The sequence below is a fragment of the Benincasa hispida genome, chromosome 12 (assembly GCF_009727055.1).
Source record: "Benincasa hispida cultivar B227 chromosome 12, ASM972705v1, whole genome shotgun sequence".
In the NCBI taxonomy this organism is placed as follows: Eukaryota; Viridiplantae; Streptophyta; class Magnoliopsida; order Cucurbitales; family Cucurbitaceae; genus Benincasa; species Benincasa hispida.
In genome coordinates this window covers 72020910-72043147 of record NC_052360.1, presented here as the reverse complement: position 1 = coordinate 72043147, position 22238 = coordinate 72020910, and the positions used below count along the sequence as shown (strand labels likewise).

Sequence of the window (22238 nt, the reverse complement as noted above, 5' to 3'; positions counted from 1 at the left end):
CTCAGACCGAGTCACATATCTTGCTCTCTTTAAGAGTGCCACGTCGTACCTATGATAAAACAACCCCAAAAATAAAGGTCTCAATCGGAAATGCACATATTGTTCAAACTGATTTTTGTGGCGGTCGTGTGCGTGTGGGATTTCCACCGTAACCACATTGGTCTATGTCCTCACTCCCTTTAAAATATGGGTACCCCTTAAGGCCCAAATCCAAGATCCAAGATGGGAGTATATGAAGGAGAATTCACTTTCCAACTTAACCGATGTGGAATTCTCAAAAGTCATTTTCCTTTTTAAAACTCAATTTTCACCAACAATAATATCAAGAAGGGAGCAATGGTCGATGCTAAGATCTTAAACATTGTTTTCATTTTGAATTTGATAGTTTCTTTTTTCATGGTGTGGAAATGTTGTGCGAAAGAAAGCATAATGAAAGTGTAATGGTATAGTGACGACGATGATGATATGCTGGTAATGGCGGTGGATCTGCCATAATTTGGAAATGAGAAAGAAGAACGCAAGGAGAGGGAAAGAAGAAAGTGATCTCAACATAATAATAAAAATGATTAATTTAACCAAGTTCATTAAGAAAAATGTGAATTTTTAGTCTAGTCATTGAAATTTGTCACCTGAATTGAGTCTAGTCATTTAGTTATTTCCACACCATCATTTTTAACGGTCAAAGAATGTCAGAGATTATTTAAAATATTTTTTTAAATAATCAGAGGTGTTACTCTTAAATAGGCACTAACCTCAACTCTAAAATGGCTATTTTTTTTAAGCACAAATAAAAGTACTAATTTAAAAATAAAATAAAAATGCAGCAGGTGGCATCTTTATCTGAATGGCTTTTGCTGGCGTCAATTCCATTGGTCGCATCAACTTCCTTCGTCTTCCACTCTCCGCCGCTGCTGTTACTACTGCTCCTTCTCAGAGCTCTCAATTTCTCAGACCCACCCGCCTCTTCTCGTAAGCTCTCTTTCATTTCTTATCGTTATCCTGGCTTTTGTTGCTCAACTCTTAAGACTTACGAGCTTCTTCTTTGATTCATTTTTTGTAATGCTTTTGTTCTCTTTACTAGCATTTTTAATCCGCATCAATCCACGACAAGAAACTAACATAAATTTCATTGACATTAAGTTCTAATTACTGCTATCTCGTTGTTACACCTTGGTCCGTCTCTCAGTTATTTCTTGACTTGTTTTAATGAATTTGCTTTGCAATTCCACTTTGATTGATCAGTTTTGGTCAAATGCAAATGTAAATGCAATGAAACGAAAGTAATTATGTGTCAGTTTGTGATCGTTTGGATGGGCAAAATTGAAAACGGATGTGCCTGTTGTATAGAATGTGAAATTCGAGCAGATCGATAAATTTATCGCTTCTGGAGATTGGAGAACTTTATTTGTTTATTTTTTAACACGCGTCCTTGAGTTGGAGAGGCAACGACTGTGTACTCGGAGCTTGTTTTGACGTTGTTCAGCAAATTCTGATGTAGGTTGGGAAGATGATGAAATGTAGCGATCACAATTATTATAATTGCCTCTTTACTAAGATTGTCAGCTGTGGTTCTTAGTGATTTTACTTCGTTTGACCAGTTGCGTATGTAATTCACTGATTGATGGACATGTAGGGCAGTGAAAGAAAGAAATCGGGTGTGCCAATTTTATAGAATCTGAAAATTTGGCAAATCCGTGATTTGTGTCTATCTTGATTGCTTCACGTAACTTCATTATTTCCTCTTAACGTTGTCTTCATTCTTTTCCGAATTAATGTCGCAGCAGAAAACTGTCAGCTGCCTTGGTCATGGATGCTTCAAAGATTAGTAACGTGGTTGAGGAGTTTCCATCTGGGATTGATCCAATAACTGAGGAAGAATATGCTGAACAGTCCAAATTACTTCAAGAATTCACGAAAATTCCTAACATTGATAAGGCATGGACGTTTAAGTCTGATAGTGGTATGATTGATGTTGTTTATGCTAGTGCATTTACCACTCGTGTGCGGGTTTGCCTATTGTCATGAAGTTATGTGCCTGGCGATGTTAACTCTATTCCTAATTGACATTTTGCACAGGAGACTCCATGGCGACGTTTTCAATTAGCCAAGCAAGTCTTCTAGCGAATAAGAGGAGAAAATATACTTTGTCAGCTCACATTTCCAAGGGAAACGACAGCAATTCAGTAAACTTTACATGGACACCATTTCCTGTAGAAATGATTGGAGTCTCTACAATAGTGCCATCACCATCAGGCTCAAAATTTCTTGCAGTTCGCAATCCTGAAAATGATTCTCCAGTTCAATTGGAAATTTGGAGTGCAGGTCAAATCGAAAAGGAGTTCCACATCCCCCAATCTATCCATGGATCAATTTATACTGATGGATGGTAATGGTATCTTTATTTCTAAAAATAAAAATGATATCTTTATTTATACTTCCTTGGATAGAAGTTATGCATCAAGGTGTACTGTTTTTGCTAGTGAGTGGCTTCATAGTATCTGCAATAACTGAGTCATAATGGTATATGGTTGGTTGTTTTTGGTAAATAGTTTATAACATGGGATCAACGACCACAAGATTCGAATTTGTATTTTTTTTTTCCCCTTATCTTATAGGTTTGAGGGAATCTCCTGGAACTCAAATGAAACTTACATTGCTTATGTTGCGGAGGAACCTTCTCCCTCCAAGCCAACGTTTACTGTTTCTGGATATCAAAAAGGTTGCTCAACAAATAAGGATTCTACGAACTGGAAGGGTCAAGGGGATTTTAAAGAAGACTGGGGGGAAGCTTATGCAGGTAAAAGGCAGCCTGCTCTCTTTGTCATCAATGTTGACAGGTGTGGTTCAATTGTTACCTCTATTAATATTGACAAAATAAGGTGCTTTTTAAAATTTTAAAACTTTGTTGAGCTATCCTTTTTTGTTTCTCTTCAACAGCGGAGAGGTTAGGCAAGTGAAAATAATCGAGCATTCTTTGAGTGTGGGTCAAGTTGTATGGGCTCCATCTATTGGCGAGGATCAATATTTGGTTTTTGTTGGGTGGTCATCAGACCCTAGAAAACTTGGTATGATCTACTGCTATAATCGGCCTTGTGCACTATATGCAGTTAAGGCTCCAGATTATGGATCTGAAGTCAACGAACATAAACTCAAGTGTGTTATACTTTTTCTCCTCTTGATGACCGATTTTTACTAATACTATTTCAGTCTGATCATTCAATTTTTTTTCCAATGTTGTCCAGGGATGAATCAAAGAAGGATTTTCCCCTCTATAATCTAACTCAGAACATAAGTAGTGCCTTCTTTCCTCGGTTCAGGTGCATTTTTATCTCATTACCTTCTGTTGTTTGTTTGCTAAATTTATTTTCCTTTTTCCTCTTTTCTTCTAGCATTCACATCCGTACCTTACAACTCCAACTTCTGTAAATTTTTTATCAAATTTGAATGATAAATATAAGTGGCTGCAGTCTACTTTGATACATATAATGAGGGGAGGCTAGAATCTTGCTCTATTTCTGTTGAACTGTTTTCATGTGCTTCTAGTTCCAGACCTCTTTACATAAAACCACTGTGAGCATTATACAACTTTTTCATGTTATGATTTTACAAATTTTATTTCATACATTAAGGAAGATCAAGTGTGTTTTAACAGATGAATAGCAGATTAAGGCTGTTAACTCTTCTACATCACAACTTGGAGTACCGCTTTTATGGTCCTTGTATGACATTTAATCATTTTCCTCTTAATAATTACATCTCTATTGTTGCTTTAGAAGGTATTTCATGCTTATGGCATCAACTTAAGTCATTTTGTTTGATGTGTATATACTTCCCATTGGTCAATTTTTGCGAACTATTTTTATTTATCGTCAATTATCATGCTACCGCCATTCGATCGGTATGCCTATGCAATAATGCATAAGATGAGCAACAACATTGGAACTAATTTATGAATGATAATGTTTTCCAGCCCAGATGGGAAGTTCCTTGTATTTTTATCTGCACACTCGTCTGTGAACTCTGGCGCCCATTCTGCAACAAATTCTCTTCACAGAATCAACTGGCCTAGAGATGGACAACTTAGTTTTCGTGAAAATATTGTTGATGTGGTGAGGTTTTGCATGCACTTTTCTCTTTTAAATATAAAAATAATGTAACATAAAAGTCCGTTGGCAAATTGATTTCTTTTAAACTAGTTTCCTCTGCGTCATGGTGTAACTGTACATGTTTACGAATATTAGGACATGTGTCAAATAGGTGTTGAACACGTGCTGACATTTTGAAAATGATACATATAAATTATCGTCTTTAAATTTCCATTTTTTTTTTTTTTTTGTTAATATGTTAAATCATTAAGAAAACTGATACGATGGTTTACACTATCTAGAATTCGTTAATGTTCTATCTTAAATGCTTAAGCATAATGCCAATATAAGCGTAACTCTACTAATTGAGACATATGTCCTCAACCAAAAGAGATAGTGCTTTGAATTCTCGACCCCACATGTTGTTTGACTTGAATACTCTAAAACAAATCTTCTGAGGATCATTAAAATGTATAAAAATAATGTCTCTAGAAAATGTTTTATAATAAAGATGTCTTAGGTGGCATATGTTCAAGATTCTTAGAAATGAACGTCTCTCTGTTTCTTGCTTCCTATGGAAGAGGAGACATAGCATTGGTGTTCAATTAGATAATATTTTAATTACTAAATAAGATGTGTATTGAATTTTTCTTGTTTATTTGCTAGTTATTTTTCCTAAATTTTCCATATGCCTTTCTTAACATTTTTTTAAATAAAAAATTGAAGGTTCCTGTGGTGCACTGGGCTGAGAACGACCTCTTTCCTGGCCTCTATTCACATGGTTTCCTGGCTAATCCATGGTTTTCTGATGGACACACTGTTATTACAACGTCGATATGGCGTAGCAAGGATGCAATACTTTCTATAGATACTTTAAGGCAATTTAAATATTTGTAAAAAAATTTATTATTCTGCGCTAGATTTTTGTGCTCCTATCTGATGGCATTTTGTTTATTGAACATTTAACAGTGGTGAAGTATCATGCATCAGTCCTGCCAATTCAAACTTTTCTTGGAAAGTTCTTGCTCTAGACGGAGACAACATTGTTGCTGGTAATGTGGAAATGAATTCTTTATGATACACTTGCTCACTGGAACCGATTTTTAACATTATTTTCTTCTTTTGTAAGTTCTCATCTGCAGTTTCTAGCAGTCCAGTGGATATTCCACAACTCAAGTATGGTTGTCTTATTGAGAAAGAAACAAAGAATGCTGCATGGAGTTGGTTGGATGTATCAAGTCCTGTTTTTAAATGCTCTGAGAAGGTTGTTATTTTCTTTCTGAAAATAGATACCCTAAAGGTTATCCTGAAATTCTCGTGATTAAGTAAACCAGCACTTAATGATACAGGTTAAAACTCTACTCTCATCCCTCCAGTTCAGTATAATGAAGATTCCAGTCAAGGACGTTTCCAACTGCCTGACAAAAGGTATTGTACAGATGATATATTTACATTTTTCTTAACAATGTGCCAGATTCTATTCAGACCAAATGTTGCAGGAATGTATCCTAAGAACACCTAGGCCTAAAGGCTAAAGCCTATACTTAGACTACCATAACGAGAGAAATTCTCAGTATTACTGTACATTTGGTTATAAGAAGATTTGTATCATGAAGTAAAGAAACATCTTCGACCCTATAATTATTATGATAATCAGTTAATGCTGTGAGGACTATAGAAGAAACTTCCTTCACCTGGAAGTAAACACAAAATAGTCTCTTCCTCATTATTTCTAAAAATCAAGATGGTTGCTATGGGAATCGTGCAACTGGACCTTCAATTTTTTTTCTCCTTTTTAAAAAATAATTTTCTTCTTATTATTTTTTTAATGGAAATTACACCTTTTGTCCTTGGAGTTTGAAGTTTACTTTAAATTGGTACCTAGGTTTTTGGCGCCTTTTTCTTAACACTCAAAAGGCTAATGCATTTTATTGCACCTTGAGCTTTAAAAACATTGGTTAATGTAGCAAATAGAAAAAATAATGTTAGGACCTTAACCTATTTCTCAAAATTTAGGGACTAAATTTTACAAAATGCTTAGAAACCGAAAATATATTTTTTCCTGAAAAATAATGGTTTTTTTACTGATTAAGGAAAAAAATCTTATACCGTTTAACTTCACGAATAAATTGCTTCATACAAGGGCATTGAGCCAGCTAATTCAATTTTCATGATGGTTTAGACGTGATATTTTTCTTTTTTTTTAAAGATAAGAAACGATATAGAATTAGACAAAAGAAAGAAAGAGCCTAGGAGCTGTCTCTTATCAAAAAAAAAAAAAAGGAAAAAAAAAGAAAAAAAGAAAGAGACTAGGAGCTGAGAGTAGAGACCCCTCCAAAAAAAGATATATGAAAGCTTTCAGTTGTTTACAATCGTGGAAAGGAGGTGAATTTCCTGTCACAAACACACAAACACACACACCAAACCCCTGTTTGGACCAATTTCAAAACAAGAAGACTTCCACCGAAGCCATTGTATTCCAGATGCAGCCTGATTACTAAGTGAAGGTTGGGAGTGTGTGCTGCTCAGATATGCTCTAAAACGATCCCACATTCTAGAAAGAACCGGACAATGCGAAGCCTTCGTCGAGTAACAGGAAGTGGGCTAGTCCCCGGAAAACCCTTGCCAACTATAATAAACAGTTCTGGCTAAAAATCAGTTGTTCCTCCTCCCCGCCCATCAAGCAAGCAGCAATGCTCCTCGTGATAGGCTGAGTTTTAAGCCACTATCATTCCGTTTAAATAAGTCGAGTCCCTTCGACCAGTCATCTGTTGACAAAATTTTAGATGCGAAATAACACATTTTAGTCACCTTTCTTGATCCAATCAATAAAAAATTACCAATTACAGGAGAAACAACAAATAGCTATATTGCAATTTCAATAGAGAAATTACAATATCAATAGCCTTTTGAGAGGGATCTTTCTATTCCAAAATCCCATTGGACAATCCCCAAAATAGTTCTCCCCATCTAAAATTCCTAACTCTTATTTTTGCCGAAGTCATCCCTATCTAATTAATTATCTCTATGTCCTTACTAATGTTTTATTATTATTTCCAATATATCCCCTATTTGTACTTCTACAGAATGTTCCTATATTTGGCGACCTTCCCTGATGATTGGTTTCCTTTTTTGTCAATTTTTATCATCATAGGGGATTTTTGAGTTTATAAAATGCAAATGAAAACATGTGAATTGTGTCTCATCTTGTATGAAGTTTTTGACCTTCAAAACTGATGAAAGCCATGTTTGCTAGTTCAAAACTGATGAAAGCCATATTTGTTAGTTCAGTTTTCATTTAATAAATTTTCTTTTCTTTTCTTTTCTTATAGTACTGAATAATTATATCATTTCAGGTTCCAGGGACCCTTTTGAAGCTATCTTTGTGTCTTCGAAGTCTGTCAAAGGTAATGAATTGAATCCAGTTATTGTTACCCTTCATGGGGGTCCACATTCTACGTCAATATCAAGCTTTTCGAAGTCCTTGGCATTTCTGTCTTCAATAGGATTCAACCTTTTGGTTGTGAACTATAGGTAGGTTTATTTTCTTCCCTCGGATCTAAATTTGGGTTGATATCACGTTTTTGTAATAGAGGCTGGGTCAAATTAATCATTTTTCAATTGGTGAAATATATAATATGCTTATATCTCAACTGGAGCCCTTCTCTCAAGTCTCAAGTTTATATACTTGAGTCTTTATTATTCAAAGCCTCATTGAAGCACTACGATTATCTTTTAGACAAAAAATGTTCATTTTAATTACTGCACCATGGAAAAAGTCATTTGCTTGTAAAGTGAGATCGAGGTGAATGGAAAATTATGTATTATATATCAGATATATTGTCACTGCATAAAGAGAGTATTTTCCTTTTTCTTCTTTGATATGGTATCTCAGAGGTTCATTGGGGTTCGGTGAGGAAGCATTGCAATCTCTTCCTGGAAAAATTGGATCCCAGGTACTAGTTATAATGATGAATTTAGGTTTTTAATCCTTTATTTGGTGAGAATTTCCATGGGATAGAATGTTTTATTTATCTTTTATATATTTTTTCTTAGGATGTCAATGATGTACTGACGGCATTAGATCACATTATTGACAAGGGACTTGCTAATTCATCTAAAGTTGTAGTTCTTGGCGGTTCTCATGGGGGGTTTTTGACAACGCATTTGATTGGCCAGGTTTTGTAGTTAACACCACTTTTTTAGTTTGCATTTTCTGAAATTAAAACCTCTGCTTGATTGATGTATGGAATTTATATTCTGCGTGATTAGAAGATGATTTTGCATCTGTTGATGCTTTCCACGATGTTTTCTATAACTCAAGTTCTCTCCTGCGCTGCACTTGAAAATATGATGGTGCACGCCATGCATCAGTCCAGTAATCTGGTGATATTTTGTAATCTGGTGATATTTTGACTTGCTTTCTCTCTATCTCAATTGTTCTATACCTACAAACTAATTTCGTAGGGTGGGGTTAGATTTGATTTTCAAAATCGTAAAAATACTTATAAAAGAACATCTTATTATATTTTTTGAAGAAGTAATTTAATCAGTGATTTTGAAAGGAAGACTTGAAGTGTTTGTAAAAGAGAACTTTACTTAAAGTCACTTTTATGAAAAAGCATCATAAACTGCTATTGTTATGGATTTGTGACATATGGAGACTATTCTCATGGGGCAATTACCTGATCCTACTATATTTAGTTGCCAAGAAGGCAAATGGAGTTCTAAAAAGGAAATAGTTTCCTTATAAATTGAGTCCCTTATGTTTTCTACATACTGCAGGCACCAGATAGATTTGTGGCAGCTGCCGCAAGAAATCCTGTGTGTAACCTTGCTTTAATGGTTAGCACATCAGATATTCCTGATTGGTGTTATGTGGAATGTTATGGAATGGAGGGCAAGAATTACTTCACGGAAGCACCATCTGCTGAGCACCTAATCCACTTGTACAACAAATCTCCCATTTCACATGTCTCAAAAGTACGTTGATTAAAAGCTAGCCATCTATAACTTTATTGTCATGACCATGTTTTATAGTTATCGCCAAGGTTGGAAGAAAATAGTACTCATAGAAGCTCTGGTCAACAGTTTTGTAATCACAATAAGTCGAGGTAGTCAAATGGAACATATGGTTAATTTATTAAAATTCTTGCTAATAAAATAGAAGCCATAAAATTTGTGGCCAGCAGTACAAAATCAAGAAGTTTATATGTCTAGATTTTGGTTATTTATTATTGAAAAAGGAAAACGTAAGCTCTTCTAAGGGGAGGAGGATCCTTTGTCTTGTGAGTGACAATAATTTCTCCTTTTTTTAAATGGGGCGAGAGTTGGTATAAACTAAACTTGGAAAAATCCTAGTAAGAAGATAACTCGTATTTAGTTAAAATATCTTTATCTGGAGAATTATTTTACCAAACTCCGTTTTAGATTTCTTTTAATTTTTAAGACAATAATTTGAAGGTTGTCCTGTTTATGTCTACTTCTAGTTTCATATATTTTCGAAGGATAGTGTAAAACCCCCAATTATTTACACCTATAAAAGGAAGGGTAAAATGGGAAATACGCTGAAGGAATTTGTTACAACAGAATTGGCAGGGGGTGAATCTGTTATAGGGGAATTAGTGGAGGATGAAAACGGTTAAGGGGTCCTTGCAAAGCCCTATAAAGAGACAGCTTGAGGTCATCAATGGATATGCCATTTTCTGAAGATAAATAAGAGCTAGAGAAACTTTTATGGAGAGAATTTCCCAACTCTCTCGAATGGTGCTGGGATTTTAGTTCGTTTCCTTGTTACTGCGTTTCTCACCTTTGTTGTCTGAAGTTTTCTTCTTACTAAGCTGTTAAGCTACTTGCGCTTGTAATTTCTGGGTTTTGAATATCAATATCAATAGAGATAAACCCTGTTTTTCCATTATTTGTCCTTGTCTTTTCGTTGGGATTTGCTGAGTGCAGGTTAGGAGCTTAACAGATAGCTTAAGACTTTCTTTTGAGTAGCTGTTCTCCTTTGTAATCTCATTTTGATTTTGCAGGTTAAAGCACCTACCATTTTTCTTTTAGGTGCTAAAGATCTTCGTGTTCCATTTTCAAACGGGTTGCAAGTAAGATTTTAACATATTCTAGTAAATTCTTCATCCTTTTGATTGATTTGTGTGATTATAAAATGGCGGCTGTGTCAGTCTTGTAAACCAAGAATGATTTCACATTGACATGAAATCTGTGTCCAATTGCTGGCTCTTTGAATTTCTGTTTGTCATGTTAAACTATATGATGGAGTTATATATAATATGCAGTATGCGCGAGCGTTGAAGGAGAAAGGAGTTGAGGTCAAAGTCTTCATGTTTCCAGACGATATTCATCCAATTGACAGGTTCCACATTTATCTGCTTTTACATTCTCGCATATTCGGAACGTGTTTTTCGAATAGTTTCTGATTCTGAAAACACATCCATTTGGATCATTCGTTATAAGTTAAGATTATAGTAACACTTCGTCTGTTTTATGATTGTCAAAGAAATAGCAATTTCAATTACAACATTTTAAAAATAGGAAACTATTGTCAAGAGCCTCAAAACTATGCTAAAACGATTCTAACGATTTTAGGCTGATGCATGTACTTTCTGTATTAGGCCGCAATCGGATTTCGAAAGCTTCCTCAACATTGGTGTATGGTTCAAAAAGTACTGCAAGTGAGTGACACTCCCTTTTCAGCATTTTAGCATCACTGATATCATGCTTTGTAATTATATTGTCACTTTGATCTTGGTACAAGTCACTCATTCTCAATAAAATGATGTCTATCATTCCAACCTCAATACTGTGGCTTTTTTAATTGTATATCTTGTTGATTTTTGGTTGGAAAGTTTATCGAGCTTATTTTCTCCACATTAGGATTGTTTGATTTTCGCAAACAAATATATTGAGGGAAAAATGATAAATTCCATATTATAATTGCAAGTAGGGGTGACTATCGATTGTCTATTTAGTAAGTGTTCAAATTGACCTCAATCATCAATTAGTAAAAGTCGGTTTTATTTTGATTTTTTTTTTTTTGAAACTTTTCGATTTGGAATTTTTTCAAACCGACACCGACTGATCCCTCTCCTTCTCCGATCGATCGATTTTAATTCAATTTGGTTGGCTCAATCTTTTGGTTTATCATGGGTGTTTAGAAATGTGTGATTGGTTGAATGGTTGAAATTGTTAAAACCATGTTGTGGGGTTCAAAATCGTTCCAAAAACATACTTCTGTTTTTAGCAATCGAAAACATATCTTTAGCCATTTAAAAAATAATTTAATGTCTTGTTTTACAATTTTTAAATATGATTTTCATGAAAACAAAGTTGATTTTGAATGAGTTTTGAGTATGATTTTGGATGACTAAAGATCTATTTGGATTAATTTGAGAAAAAATATTTTTAGAAAAACTTATTTTTATTTAAACACTTTTGACAAAATTATTGAAAATATATTTCAAAAGTACTATAAATAGATTCGGGATTTGATCTGCAGAAACAGTATAGAATTTGTTTGTATTTGTTATTATGAGTGGTTGCCAAACACTTCAATTTTTTTCAAAATGACTTATTTTTAAATTAAACACATAAAATACATTTTAAACCTACCCTAAGAGTATGTCGTGATTTTGAACATGAAAATTGGTTTTTAACTATTTTAAAATCTTTTAAACATAGTCAAACTAAACATAGCTCGACTAATTTATGGTATGTGTTAGCGACCAAAAAGTCTATAGTTCGAATACTTTTCATCCTCTATTGTTGTACTAAAGAAAATCTCCAAAACATGTCCCAAATTTAGATGAGTCTGTCTAAGCACCTACCCAGCCATAGTTCCAAGGATCTTTGGTTTCTCTACTTAGGTGTGTGGGTGACTATCACACTTGCATGAATATCTCACTTGTTTTTGTTAAATGCAAATAAAAAAAAAAATTAATGATAGGACTCAAATATACTTTTATATAGTTCAAAGAATAGACCCATAAAGCACTTTCCCTTTTAAACTAGACCTCAAAATAATTTATTGCTGACCAATTTTTACCAAAATCACTTTAGCACGCTTTTATCAAAAACACCCCCAAACTTCTTAAATATTATATGACATAAAGGGTGTATAAAAATTATTGATCACATGTGCACTATGATACAAGTATAAATATTAAATATCATGTTAGTCTATATCATTATCATCCCAGTCTTTTGCCACATTAATTCTTTTTTACATCTTTTTCTACCTTGATTAAAAGTGAAGGTTATTAGATCTGTTAAAATATGATAATAATGATAAAAGTAGGTTAAATTATACAAAACATGCATAAATTTTAGAGTAGGTTTAAATGATGCCTTCAAAAGGTTTTCTTTCCTCCGATGAAAATTGATACACTAATGTGTAAAAATTGATATGTAATAAATAACATCAACATTTTTTTTTAAGTTCAACAATATGCAGGATATGAGATTTAAATTTCTACTTATGAGTAAAATATGTTATATACCTATTGAGCTATGTTCAGATTGGCTACAACATCATTAACATAAATCGACATAACAATTGATGTGTAAAAGTTGATTATGTAAATTATTTTAATAAATCTTTCGATATTTAAATAAATGATAATAATGATTTTGATCTTCTAATAATAAGTAACCTACTAAATTATCATTTTTTTTATTAATGAAAAAAGATATTTTTTTCAAAAGGCATTTTTTGGAACAAATTTTAAAGTTCATTACTAAAAATGGAACTTTTCAACAGTATTAAGGCATAATTGAAATCATCGTTACATTTACTTGAGAAAGGACCAACGTGAATTACTTCTACCACAAGTTAACTTAAAGCACCCAAATTTGAAGGGAAGTTCAAAGCTTGTGGAGATCCGACCTTAATAAACACAATGGCGGTGCAAAATGTGGGGGGAAGAATTGGCCAAAATATCTAAGAAAATCTGAGAAGATATTAAAAGTTGAATGCAGGCTAGCATTTTGATGATCTTCACGTGCAAGATGTAAACTTTTTTCAATTGATTCTAAGATGTAAAGATATTTATAGACAGCCATTCTAAGAAGGGAAACTCATACAAGTTTGTAAAAGAGTATATTAGAAAGTTATATTATATAAATTAATAAGTAACCAGCACTCAAGATATTTAAAATTCTTTCAGAATTACTCCCAGAAGCAATTCCAAAGGAACCTTAAAAAGTGAAACTTGAAACTTTTCTTCAATCTTTTCAATCATGGTGGGATCTTTTCCATTTCTCAGTTCATATCAATTTCTGAAATGAACTTTCTCGAGATTAACCATGCTATTTCAAACAAAGTACCACAAAATTTGTTGTGGTTCAAGAAAAGAACAAGTAACAAAAACAAAAACAAAAAAGAAATCAGGAGTGCGAACCTTCATCAAATTGAATCTCATTTACATAGAAAAGAATCAATGTCTTCCCTTCCTTCCCTCAGTAAGCTCTAAAATCCCATTGCATATAAACATGTTTATAAACAACGAACCCTCCAGCAGAGCTCTGCCACGGCTCGGCCGCCGAAACATGTCGAAAAAATCCAGTTTCTCATACTACTACATTGTCTCATTTGTGTGCCAAGATTCAACAATGTCTTGCAACTTAGCTTTCAAATCACCCCAATGCATCCTCTCAAACTCCATCTTGGATTCAGCTACCTTCACTTCCACCATTAACAGATTTGAAGTTATTTCCAAAGCTTCAACCACCAAAATCATTCTCCCTTTCCCTAACCCAATTGCCCCACTTTTCCCTTTCTCAACTCGATAACCCAATTCTCCTCCAATCTCTGTTACCTTTTCTTCCACTTTCTCAATACTAACCCCTGTTGTGAATCTCTTCTTTTTACAATCTGTTGTTTCAAACAATCCAGACAGATCCAAACCAGAAGACATTGAAATTATATGAAATGCATTCAATCCAGAAACACCCAAATCAGTTTTGTAATTACCCAATGATTCAAATAAGCTCCTGTTGCTAATTTGGGGCTTTGATCGCAGTGATTTCTTGTACCATGAATGTTGCATCAACGCCTCGATGCTCATCCTTGTATTTGGATTTGGATCGAGTAATTGGAAGATCAAATGCCTTGCCGGCTTTGAAATTGAATCAGGAAATTGATATTCCCGGCGATAAACCTTCTTGTACATGGCCACGAGGTTGTTATCGTTGAATGGAAGATGACCAGAGAGTAAAACGAAGAGGATAACGCCACAGGACCACGCATCGGCTTTTGCTCCGTCGTAACCTCGCCGGGAAACAACCTCCGGCGCGGTGTACGCCGGAGTTCCACAGGCGGTATGAAGCATTCCGTCTTTGATCTGTTCTGGTAAAGCGGAGAGACCGAAGTCGGAGACCTTTAGGTTACCTTCTTCATCGAGGAGGAGATTTTGGGGTTTGATGTCACGATGAGCGACGCCGCTTTGATGACAGAAATGGAGAGCAGAGACTAATTGTTGAAAGTAACGGCGAGCGGTGGATTCCGTCAGCCGGCCACGGCGGAGGAGTTTAGCGAATAGTTCACCTCCGGAAGCGTAATCGACAACGAGGTAGATCTTCGTTTTCGTCGCCATAACTTCATGGATTTTGAGGATGTTCGGATGGTGCTGAAGGCGTCGCATCACAGAGATCTCACGAACAATGCAGGGCTCCATGGAGGCGTCGATGGTTTTGTTCTTGTCGATGATTTTGACGGCAACAACGGAGTTATCGGCGAGAGAACGGGCCTGGTAAACCTTGGCGAAGCTTCCACGGCCGAGGAAACGGCCCAATTGGTACTTGCCAAGGAGAGTGGCGCCAGTAGGCGGCGGAGGGAGCGGCGGAGGGGTGGGCGGACCACCGGGCTCCATGGCGGAAGATCGGAAAGATAAAACGGAGAATACAGAGGACGGCGGTTTTGTTTCAATTTGGGGGAAAAGGGATTTTTATAGGCTGAATTATGAAGTTCATTGAGAGGTTCTTCTTCCATGGGGGAGATTCCAAGGGTTCAGGAGCTTTTTATTTTATTACCCAAAATGCCCTTCTTGTTTTTACCATGATTGACTTCTTTTCTATTTTTTTAGGGTCAGTTTCGAGAAAATGTGGGGACACGTTTTGTTTCCCTAAATTAAAATATTACTAAATTAATATCTACATTTTCCCTTTTTTTCCCTTTCTTTCCTTTTCCTTTTTAATTTTCATTTTTAAAAAAATTAGCAAATTGATTTAAGTTGTGAGGCTGACCTAATTTTTAAGGTTTATTATACAAACTTGGCTGCTTCTGAGTTGTGTAGATAAGATTTACTTGAGCTAATTAATCAAATTTAATATTGGATTATTTTCTTCTTTTAATGAAAATTTTGAGTTAAATAAAAAAAAAGTTAGAACATTTAAAGTACCTATTATAAGTCTTCAACTTTAATATATTTTGTTTAATAAATATTAAAATTTTACAAATTTATATTCATTATATACTCCGCTTTAAAAGTGATGAGTAGATTTTCAATTTTTTATTTTTGTGTATAATATGTTTCAACATATTTTAAAAATTTAAGAACTTAATTTATATTAGATTTATAGTTTATTGTTTTTGTCACACACTATATTTTTAAATTTTCTCTACTAGATTTGTTGTTCGTGAATTTTTAAAAATTTTGAATAGATCATAAATAGATACAAACTAAAAGTTAATTTTACTAAATTGTTTTAATTAATTTTTAAATGAAACTTTCCTATTGAGAGTAAACCATTTAATTATAAACTTTTAAAGAATAAGTTATATTATTGTATCAAGACAAAGAAAATAAAATAATAAACGGATCATAATTCATGAAAAAAATGTGAACCTCAAATTTTTTATTGAGAATTTTGCCTCGATCCTTGAGAAATTAAACATAAAAATTTATAAGGTTATAGGACATACCTTCAATATATATATATTTAAACCTTTATTCCTACATGTTGAACTTAAGTAATCAAAGGAAGATGGCCAACAATGCTTTACTTAAATAAAAGAAGAAAATTTAAACCATATTTATTTTAATCCAAATAGAGGTAAGAAGAATCGAACCACAAATTGTTTACTAAATCATTCATATTTTAGTTGAGCTATACTCATTTTTGTAATTTAAACAAGATTTTAATGTTTACTTGGTTGATTACCAAAAAGAGCTTAGTTCAACTCACATGTATTTATAGAGAACTAAAAGATTCATAGTTTAAATCTCTAGATCTCATTTGTATTTTTTTAAAAAAAAAATAGTGAACTAATAATAATTTACTAGAATAAAAAATGGGTGTATAATATAATTCGACCATTTTGATCCATTATAATTTATCAAGGTAAAAAAATCATTAAAAAAATGATAAGAGAAGACATCTAATTTGATATATCATTGAAAGATATTAGTTTTGATAATTGAATCTGCAGAAATTAGAAAATAAAGAAACCATACTTATAAATTCAAATATAAAAAAATATATCATGTCTTGTGAAGAAAAGACAGAGCACATAGGAAAGTATTTTGATTAAAGTGGCCAACTTTATAATTTCTCTCTTTAAATTAGTTTAGTTACATAATAAAAGTATAAGGCATCTAGTTTTTCCTTTTCCTTTTTCTTTAGAACACATCAAGTATATATTTTCTCCAAAAAAAGGAAAAAAAAAAGCACCTAATTATATATTAATTAACTGGCAATCACTAGGCAATTAATTGCTTTAATTTTGGTCCAAGATGCTAAATGAACCGTTGTGAAGCAACTTTGATCCACCAAGGTCTTCTATTTAGATCGTAATTATATTGATATTTTTTTAAAAGGATAAACTTAAATAATCAAAACTTGATTGATAATTTCATTAAGCCACAACACAAACAAATTCTCCAACAAAACAATTTGGTGATCTTCTATCGTTTGACGGGCAAAAGAATGAACTAGATCGTTGTTACAATGAAGAATATGACCACAAAAAAAAAAGATCTCAACCAAGCAGTTGCGATAACTCCTTAACTTCGCTAATAAAGGATTAAGGTTAGTAGGCTCATAATTCATAAGCTTAATCACTTCTAACTAAACAATCATATTCTACTTCAAACTTTCAAGAATTCAATTGTGAGGGATACAAGAAAGATCCTCAATGATGAACATAGCTTCTAGCATTTTGATATCATAGAGGATCTAGTGATGTCTAAAAAACGTACACACAATCTAGATGAACACATAATACCCATCCTCAGACTTATGCTTATCGTTGGGTTCCACAAAACATTAGGATTGAGCTTCCATAAGATGGTCGGAGGAAGATGCCAACCCATTACAACCACACATGACTAATCTCCTTTAGAAGCTAAATTAATCTTTATTTGGGATAAGTTCCATGTGTAACTTGTTCACAAAAAAGATAGACTCTAAATAGACTACATAAAAGAAGTTTATGACTTTGATTTCAAAACATCAAATATGGAAACACTTTAAACATTGTATACCAATTCTTATCTGTGAGTGATTAATAGGGTAAGATATGTTTATATATGATTGCAATAAATTTTCACATAATAAATTCGTTTTAATGGCTCTGATTTTTCCCAAGCAATTTTATAATTTTTCACATTGAAATTCTCATGTGTCATGTGTTGGTAGCTTCTTTTATTTTCTACATTATTTTTTTTGGTTTATTCATGTAATAAGAGTGAAATGTTTTTTTCCCAACAAATAAACTTTAACTAAAATTTTAATAGCACTTTTTTTAAAAAAAAACATATCAACGTTAACTAGAAAACTTACAATTGTTGTAGCTATAGTTGCAAACTTGCAATTGCACCTTCAAACTTACAATTGTAAAAATTAGGTCATCAAACTTTTTTATATGTTAAAATTATACCCTCAAAATTAAAATAATAGTAGAAAGTTGAATTTCAAATGATAAAAATTGAACCTTCAAACTTATTTATTATTACCATTGTGGATTATTTAAATCTAAAAGCCTAATTATAGGACTTTTATGGTGTGACAAACTCAATTTTTATAATTAAAAATTTAAAGATATAATTATAATAATCACTATATTTTAGATTTAATTTTTTCTATTTGCTATATGATATTCAAATCACCCCAAGTAATCAACTCATGAGGAAAAAAGAGGGAAAAAAAACTTTTTGAAGCAAGTGGAAAAATTATACGGTTGAGCATTAAATATATATAATAAAAAGTCAAAACCCAGCCGCCGTTTTCATGACAACCTTCCTCGTAATTTCCGAGCTGTCACGGCGGTATTTTGACAAATACTTCACAAGTCAAAGTTCACGAGCACGGTGATTTATTCGGTAATAAAAACTTTACCAAGGGGCAAAATTGTAATCTAGAGTTCCATTGGTCCATCAACGGTCGGAAAATTTAAGAGCTGATGCGTGACATGGCTGCTGTCGGCTGTCAGTTGGGATGTGACGTGGCTAACCAGTCCCCATGATTTGATCAATTTGGCGGCGATGGAGATGCCACGTGGAGATAACAGTTCACCTATCCCAGAAATGTGGGGTCCAAATTTGAAGCCTAAGCATAATAGAGTTAGAAGTTGACCCGTCATCCTATTATTAATTATTTCTTCCTAAATTTTGAAAAACGAAACCAAAAAGTGTTCGGTTGGATGAAAAATTAAGAATATTCCCTTAATTGTACCCTTTCACTAAACATAAATTAAAATACAAACCTCTTATTTAGTTGGCAATCTAAATTGCTAATAATTTAAATGGTACAAATTTTGAAAATAAGATTTCTATATTTTTATTTTGTTTACATCTTACATTTAGGAATTTATCCATCTTCCATAAAAGAGTCAAATGAAACCAAAGTTTCACGTTCAGTTTTGAATTAGAGACGTTCAAAATGATGAATCAATGTCGATTACAACCCCTAGCCTTCTAAGCTAACGATGTGGGTTCGATTCCCGCTATCTGCCTATCTTATTCTTATGTTGATATTTTATAATATATATTATAAATATAATAAATTATTTATTAATATTATATTAAATTTAAAATTTAAAGTTTAAAATTTAAAATTTTAAAATTTTAAAATACATAATTTAAATAAAAATAATAACATTTATAATTACAATATGTTAGGTTATAAACTAAGATATTTTTTAAGTTAAAATATGTAGTAGGTAAAGTATTATAAATTATATAATATAATAATTATAAAATTTTTAAATATAAAACATGTTAAAATAAATTAATAATAATTTATTATCAACTAATATTTAGTAGGTAATTATAACTAAGCCTATGATTTATAATTATAGTAACAAACACTTTCTAAAAAATTGTTTAAATTAGAATCCAATTTCTGAATCTACTATCATACACATATTTGAAAATATTAAATAGAATTTTTTTTTTTTATTGAATATCTTAATTTCAATTTTTTTTTTTTTTTTAGATTCGCTACGAAATAGATCTTTATTATTCATTTTCAATGCATTTTTTAACACAATATGTAGTTGAGGTAATTGAATTTCTAGCTTCGACATTAAAAGTAGAAGCCTTATGTGAATTCAACTAATCTCATTTTAGCTTGCTTTTTTTAAAAAAAAAAAAAAAATTACGAATAGAAAAGTTGTCTAAATATTATAATTTTTTAATTTGTATGTTGACTTTCTTGTTTTCATTTTATCTTAACCTTTGCATTATTAAAATATCAAGTTCTGTTTTTAAAACTAGTAAACAACATTTTAGTCATTATTGTTAATTTACAATTAACACATGGATGGATTAAGCTTTAAATATATATATCAATAGTGTTTATATTATTGTACATTGAAAGCACATGAGTTAATTGAGGTACACATTTTATTCTAAAAAATAAAAAATAAAAATTGAGGTAGACATTTTAAATAGGGAAAATACCAGGTACTTGGGATCATTTTTTTCTCTCTATAAAGATTAAGGTATACATTAAGACAAAGAATTAGGTATAAACCTATTTATAATATTAGTATATACCAGTTTCATTAGCTTATAATTTGATTGAATAATTTAAATTTATTATCCATGCATTTGGAGATAGGGATATGAACCGACTAATAATCTCTAATCATTATTTTTTAAAATACTTAAGAGTCTTTAATCATCTAAATGGATTTTGAATTTATTATAATAAAATTTAAATTAAAGTTAGTCATGTATTTTAAGTTCATGCCCTCTAACTTTGTATAAAAAAATATAATAATTCCCTGACTTTAAAAGTGTAACAAATTTCTACCTTTTCAATTTTGTATCTAATATATATATTTTTAATTTTCTTATCCATTTCTTGAAAAAAAAAAAAAAGAGGTCTAAAAAAAAAATTTTCTTATTAAAGTTACTTAAAACATTTATTAAGCATATTCTTATGAATTAAGTCCACATTTACCTCAATCAAAAAGTAATCAATCAATGGTAATTTGAAAAATGGGTACCATTTCATTGTTTTGGTATTGTTTACTTGTTTTTTGCATCCGTCCACATCTAAGTCAGCAATAAAAAAATATGCAAACTGATTGACGAGCGAAGCGTGTTCAATTCAATTATGTCTGAAAATTACGTCATTAAGTAGGAATGTTTAAATGACCCAACAACCCGAACAACTCGGACCACCCAATCCAAATTGTAAGGGTAGGGTTGAGTTAGTATTGATTTTGGGTTTGATTGGGTTGATTTTTTTTTTTTTTTTTTGTGTATTTTTCAGGTTGAGTTGGGTTCAAGTTACACTTTTAAAAATTTGGGTTGACCCAACCCAACCCGAATTTCTAATATTACTAAAAATATGTATATATATTATAACTTATAAATATTATCACTCATATATAATTTTATGATGTTTGTATGAAGTTTGTAGTAGATATCTTGAATTTTGATATTTAACATTTGAGTTTTATGAAATTTTAGTTATTTTTATGCCTTGTACACAAATTTAAGTATTTTAAGTTAATAAAAAAAAGAAAAATAAATAACTCGACAACCCAACCAACTCACCCTAAATTTTAAGGGTTGGGTTGGGTTAGGTTGGAGACCTCTAGTCAAGTCATTCGGGTAGAAAAATTCATTCAACCAAACCTAACTCATGTACACCCACATCGTTACAGTTACTATTATTATTATTGTTTTAAAGGAAAAATTATGAATTTTGATAGCTACTATTACTGTTTGACCTTCACAGATAACAGTAACAATAATGATAACAATAAATGTGACAAAATTCATAATTCTAAATCAAATTTGGTAAAGGTGGCCTAAAACCAATTGATTTATTTTGTGTGTTTGTTGAGGTGAAAATGGGAAACAAAACAAAAGCGATGAAGAAACAAAACTAAGACATGGAAGAAAGCCGTAGACCGAGATGGAAACTTCCTCGATCCAAGTGGCCCATTAAGTGTGCGATCGAAATGTGGGTTGCAACTTGCAAGTGTCACGGAGAATTACTGTCATTGTAGTTGTAGCTCCTCTCTTACCAATTGGGCTTCAGTTCAGGAACCTCCGTAGGCCCAAAAATGTAAAATGGGCCTATTGGGCTTTCTTAACCAACCGAAGGGATCTATTTGTTCACTCATCTCTCCTCTCTCAGCTTCCTCTCCCTTCTGCAAAGGATATTCTAGGATTTACGATTTCTGCAAATCTTCTTTTCGGTAAAATGTCTTAGTTGGAACATCCAACGTAATCCTGGAAAATTTCACAAAATGATCCAACTCTCAAAAACTTTTCTATGAATGACCTTTTCCTAAAAATTTATCGACCTTTTGATATGTGAAATACCAATTTTACCCTCAAATTAAAAAAAACTTTCAAACTGTGCTACATTTCTTCTTCTTCGACGATTTCTTCAGCTTTTCATTCAATATGTATTCAATGCGACACTAACACATTCCACCAATGCATTTATTCTCAACTAATATTTTACCAATAGTATTGAATAACATTGATATCAAGAATAGAATGTCACTCTCAGTTATTCATTTTCCATCAAACTCACCACGAAGTTCTTGTTGGATCGATATGGCAATCCTAGAGGGGTGAATAGGGTTTAATTAAACTTTTTTTTTTTTTTTTAACCCAATTAAACTAATTAATACACTTTTTATAAAATAATAAGAAATTCAATTTATGCAAC

The 22238-nt window shown here is 32.3% G+C and overlaps 2 protein-coding genes across 3 annotated transcripts; one reads left to right on the top strand and one right to left on the bottom strand.

The window, feature by feature from the left end:
- The first annotated feature begins 812 nt into the window (after positions 1–812).
- LOC120067711 (acylamino-acid-releasing enzyme) lies at positions 813–10920 on the top strand. Of its 2 annotated transcripts, none has more exons than XM_039019261.1 (18): positions 813–969; positions 1785–1960; positions 2077–2386; positions 2616–2837; positions 2938–3153; positions 3243–3317; positions 3971–4109; positions 4812–4963; positions 5055–5137; positions 5228–5349; positions 5435–5513; positions 7442–7619; positions 7981–8041; positions 8142–8264; positions 8871–9068; positions 10118–10186; positions 10379–10455; positions 10715–10920. In XM_039019261.1, exons 1-18 carry the CDS (start codon positions 845–847, stop codon positions 10776–10778), a joined length of 2469 nt encoding a protein of 822 aa, XP_038875189.1. In that variant the 5' UTR covers positions 813–844; the 3' UTR covers positions 10779–10920. The 2 variants fall into 2 exon arrangements, with proteins under 2 accessions (XP_038875189.1, XP_038875186.1); XM_039019258.1 differs by having other exon boundaries at positions 1782–1960.
- A 2396-nt stretch (positions 10921–13316) lies between these two features.
- LOC120092489 (CBL-interacting serine/threonine-protein kinase 7-like) lies at positions 13317–15078 on the bottom strand. The gene has a single exon (XM_039050585.1). The coding sequence runs from the start codon at positions 14966–14968 to the stop codon at positions 13676–13678; it is 1293 nt and encodes a 430-aa protein (XP_038906513.1). The 5' UTR covers positions 14969–15078; the 3' UTR covers positions 13317–13675.
- Between the last annotated feature and the right edge of the window lie 7160 nt (positions 15079–22238).

Bases quoted from the DNA above. Each gene is read 5' to 3' on its own strand.
- LOC120092489 (XM_039050585.1), bottom strand. From the start codon at position 14,968: ATGGAGCCCGGTGGTCCGCCCACCCCTCCGCCGCTCCCTCCGCCGCCT.
- LOC120067711 (XM_039019258.1), top strand. From the start codon at position 845: ATGGCTTTTGCTGGCGTCAATTCCATTGGTCGCATCAACTTCCTTCGT. The intron at 970-1,781 runs GTAAGCTCTCTT...TTAATGTCGCAG, and splicing joins AGACCCACCCGCCTCTTCTC to CAGAAAACTGTCAGCTGCCT. The intron at 10,456-10,714 runs GTTCCACATTTA...TTTCTGTATTAG, and splicing joins GATATTCATCCAATTGACAG to GCCGCAATCGGATTTCGAAA.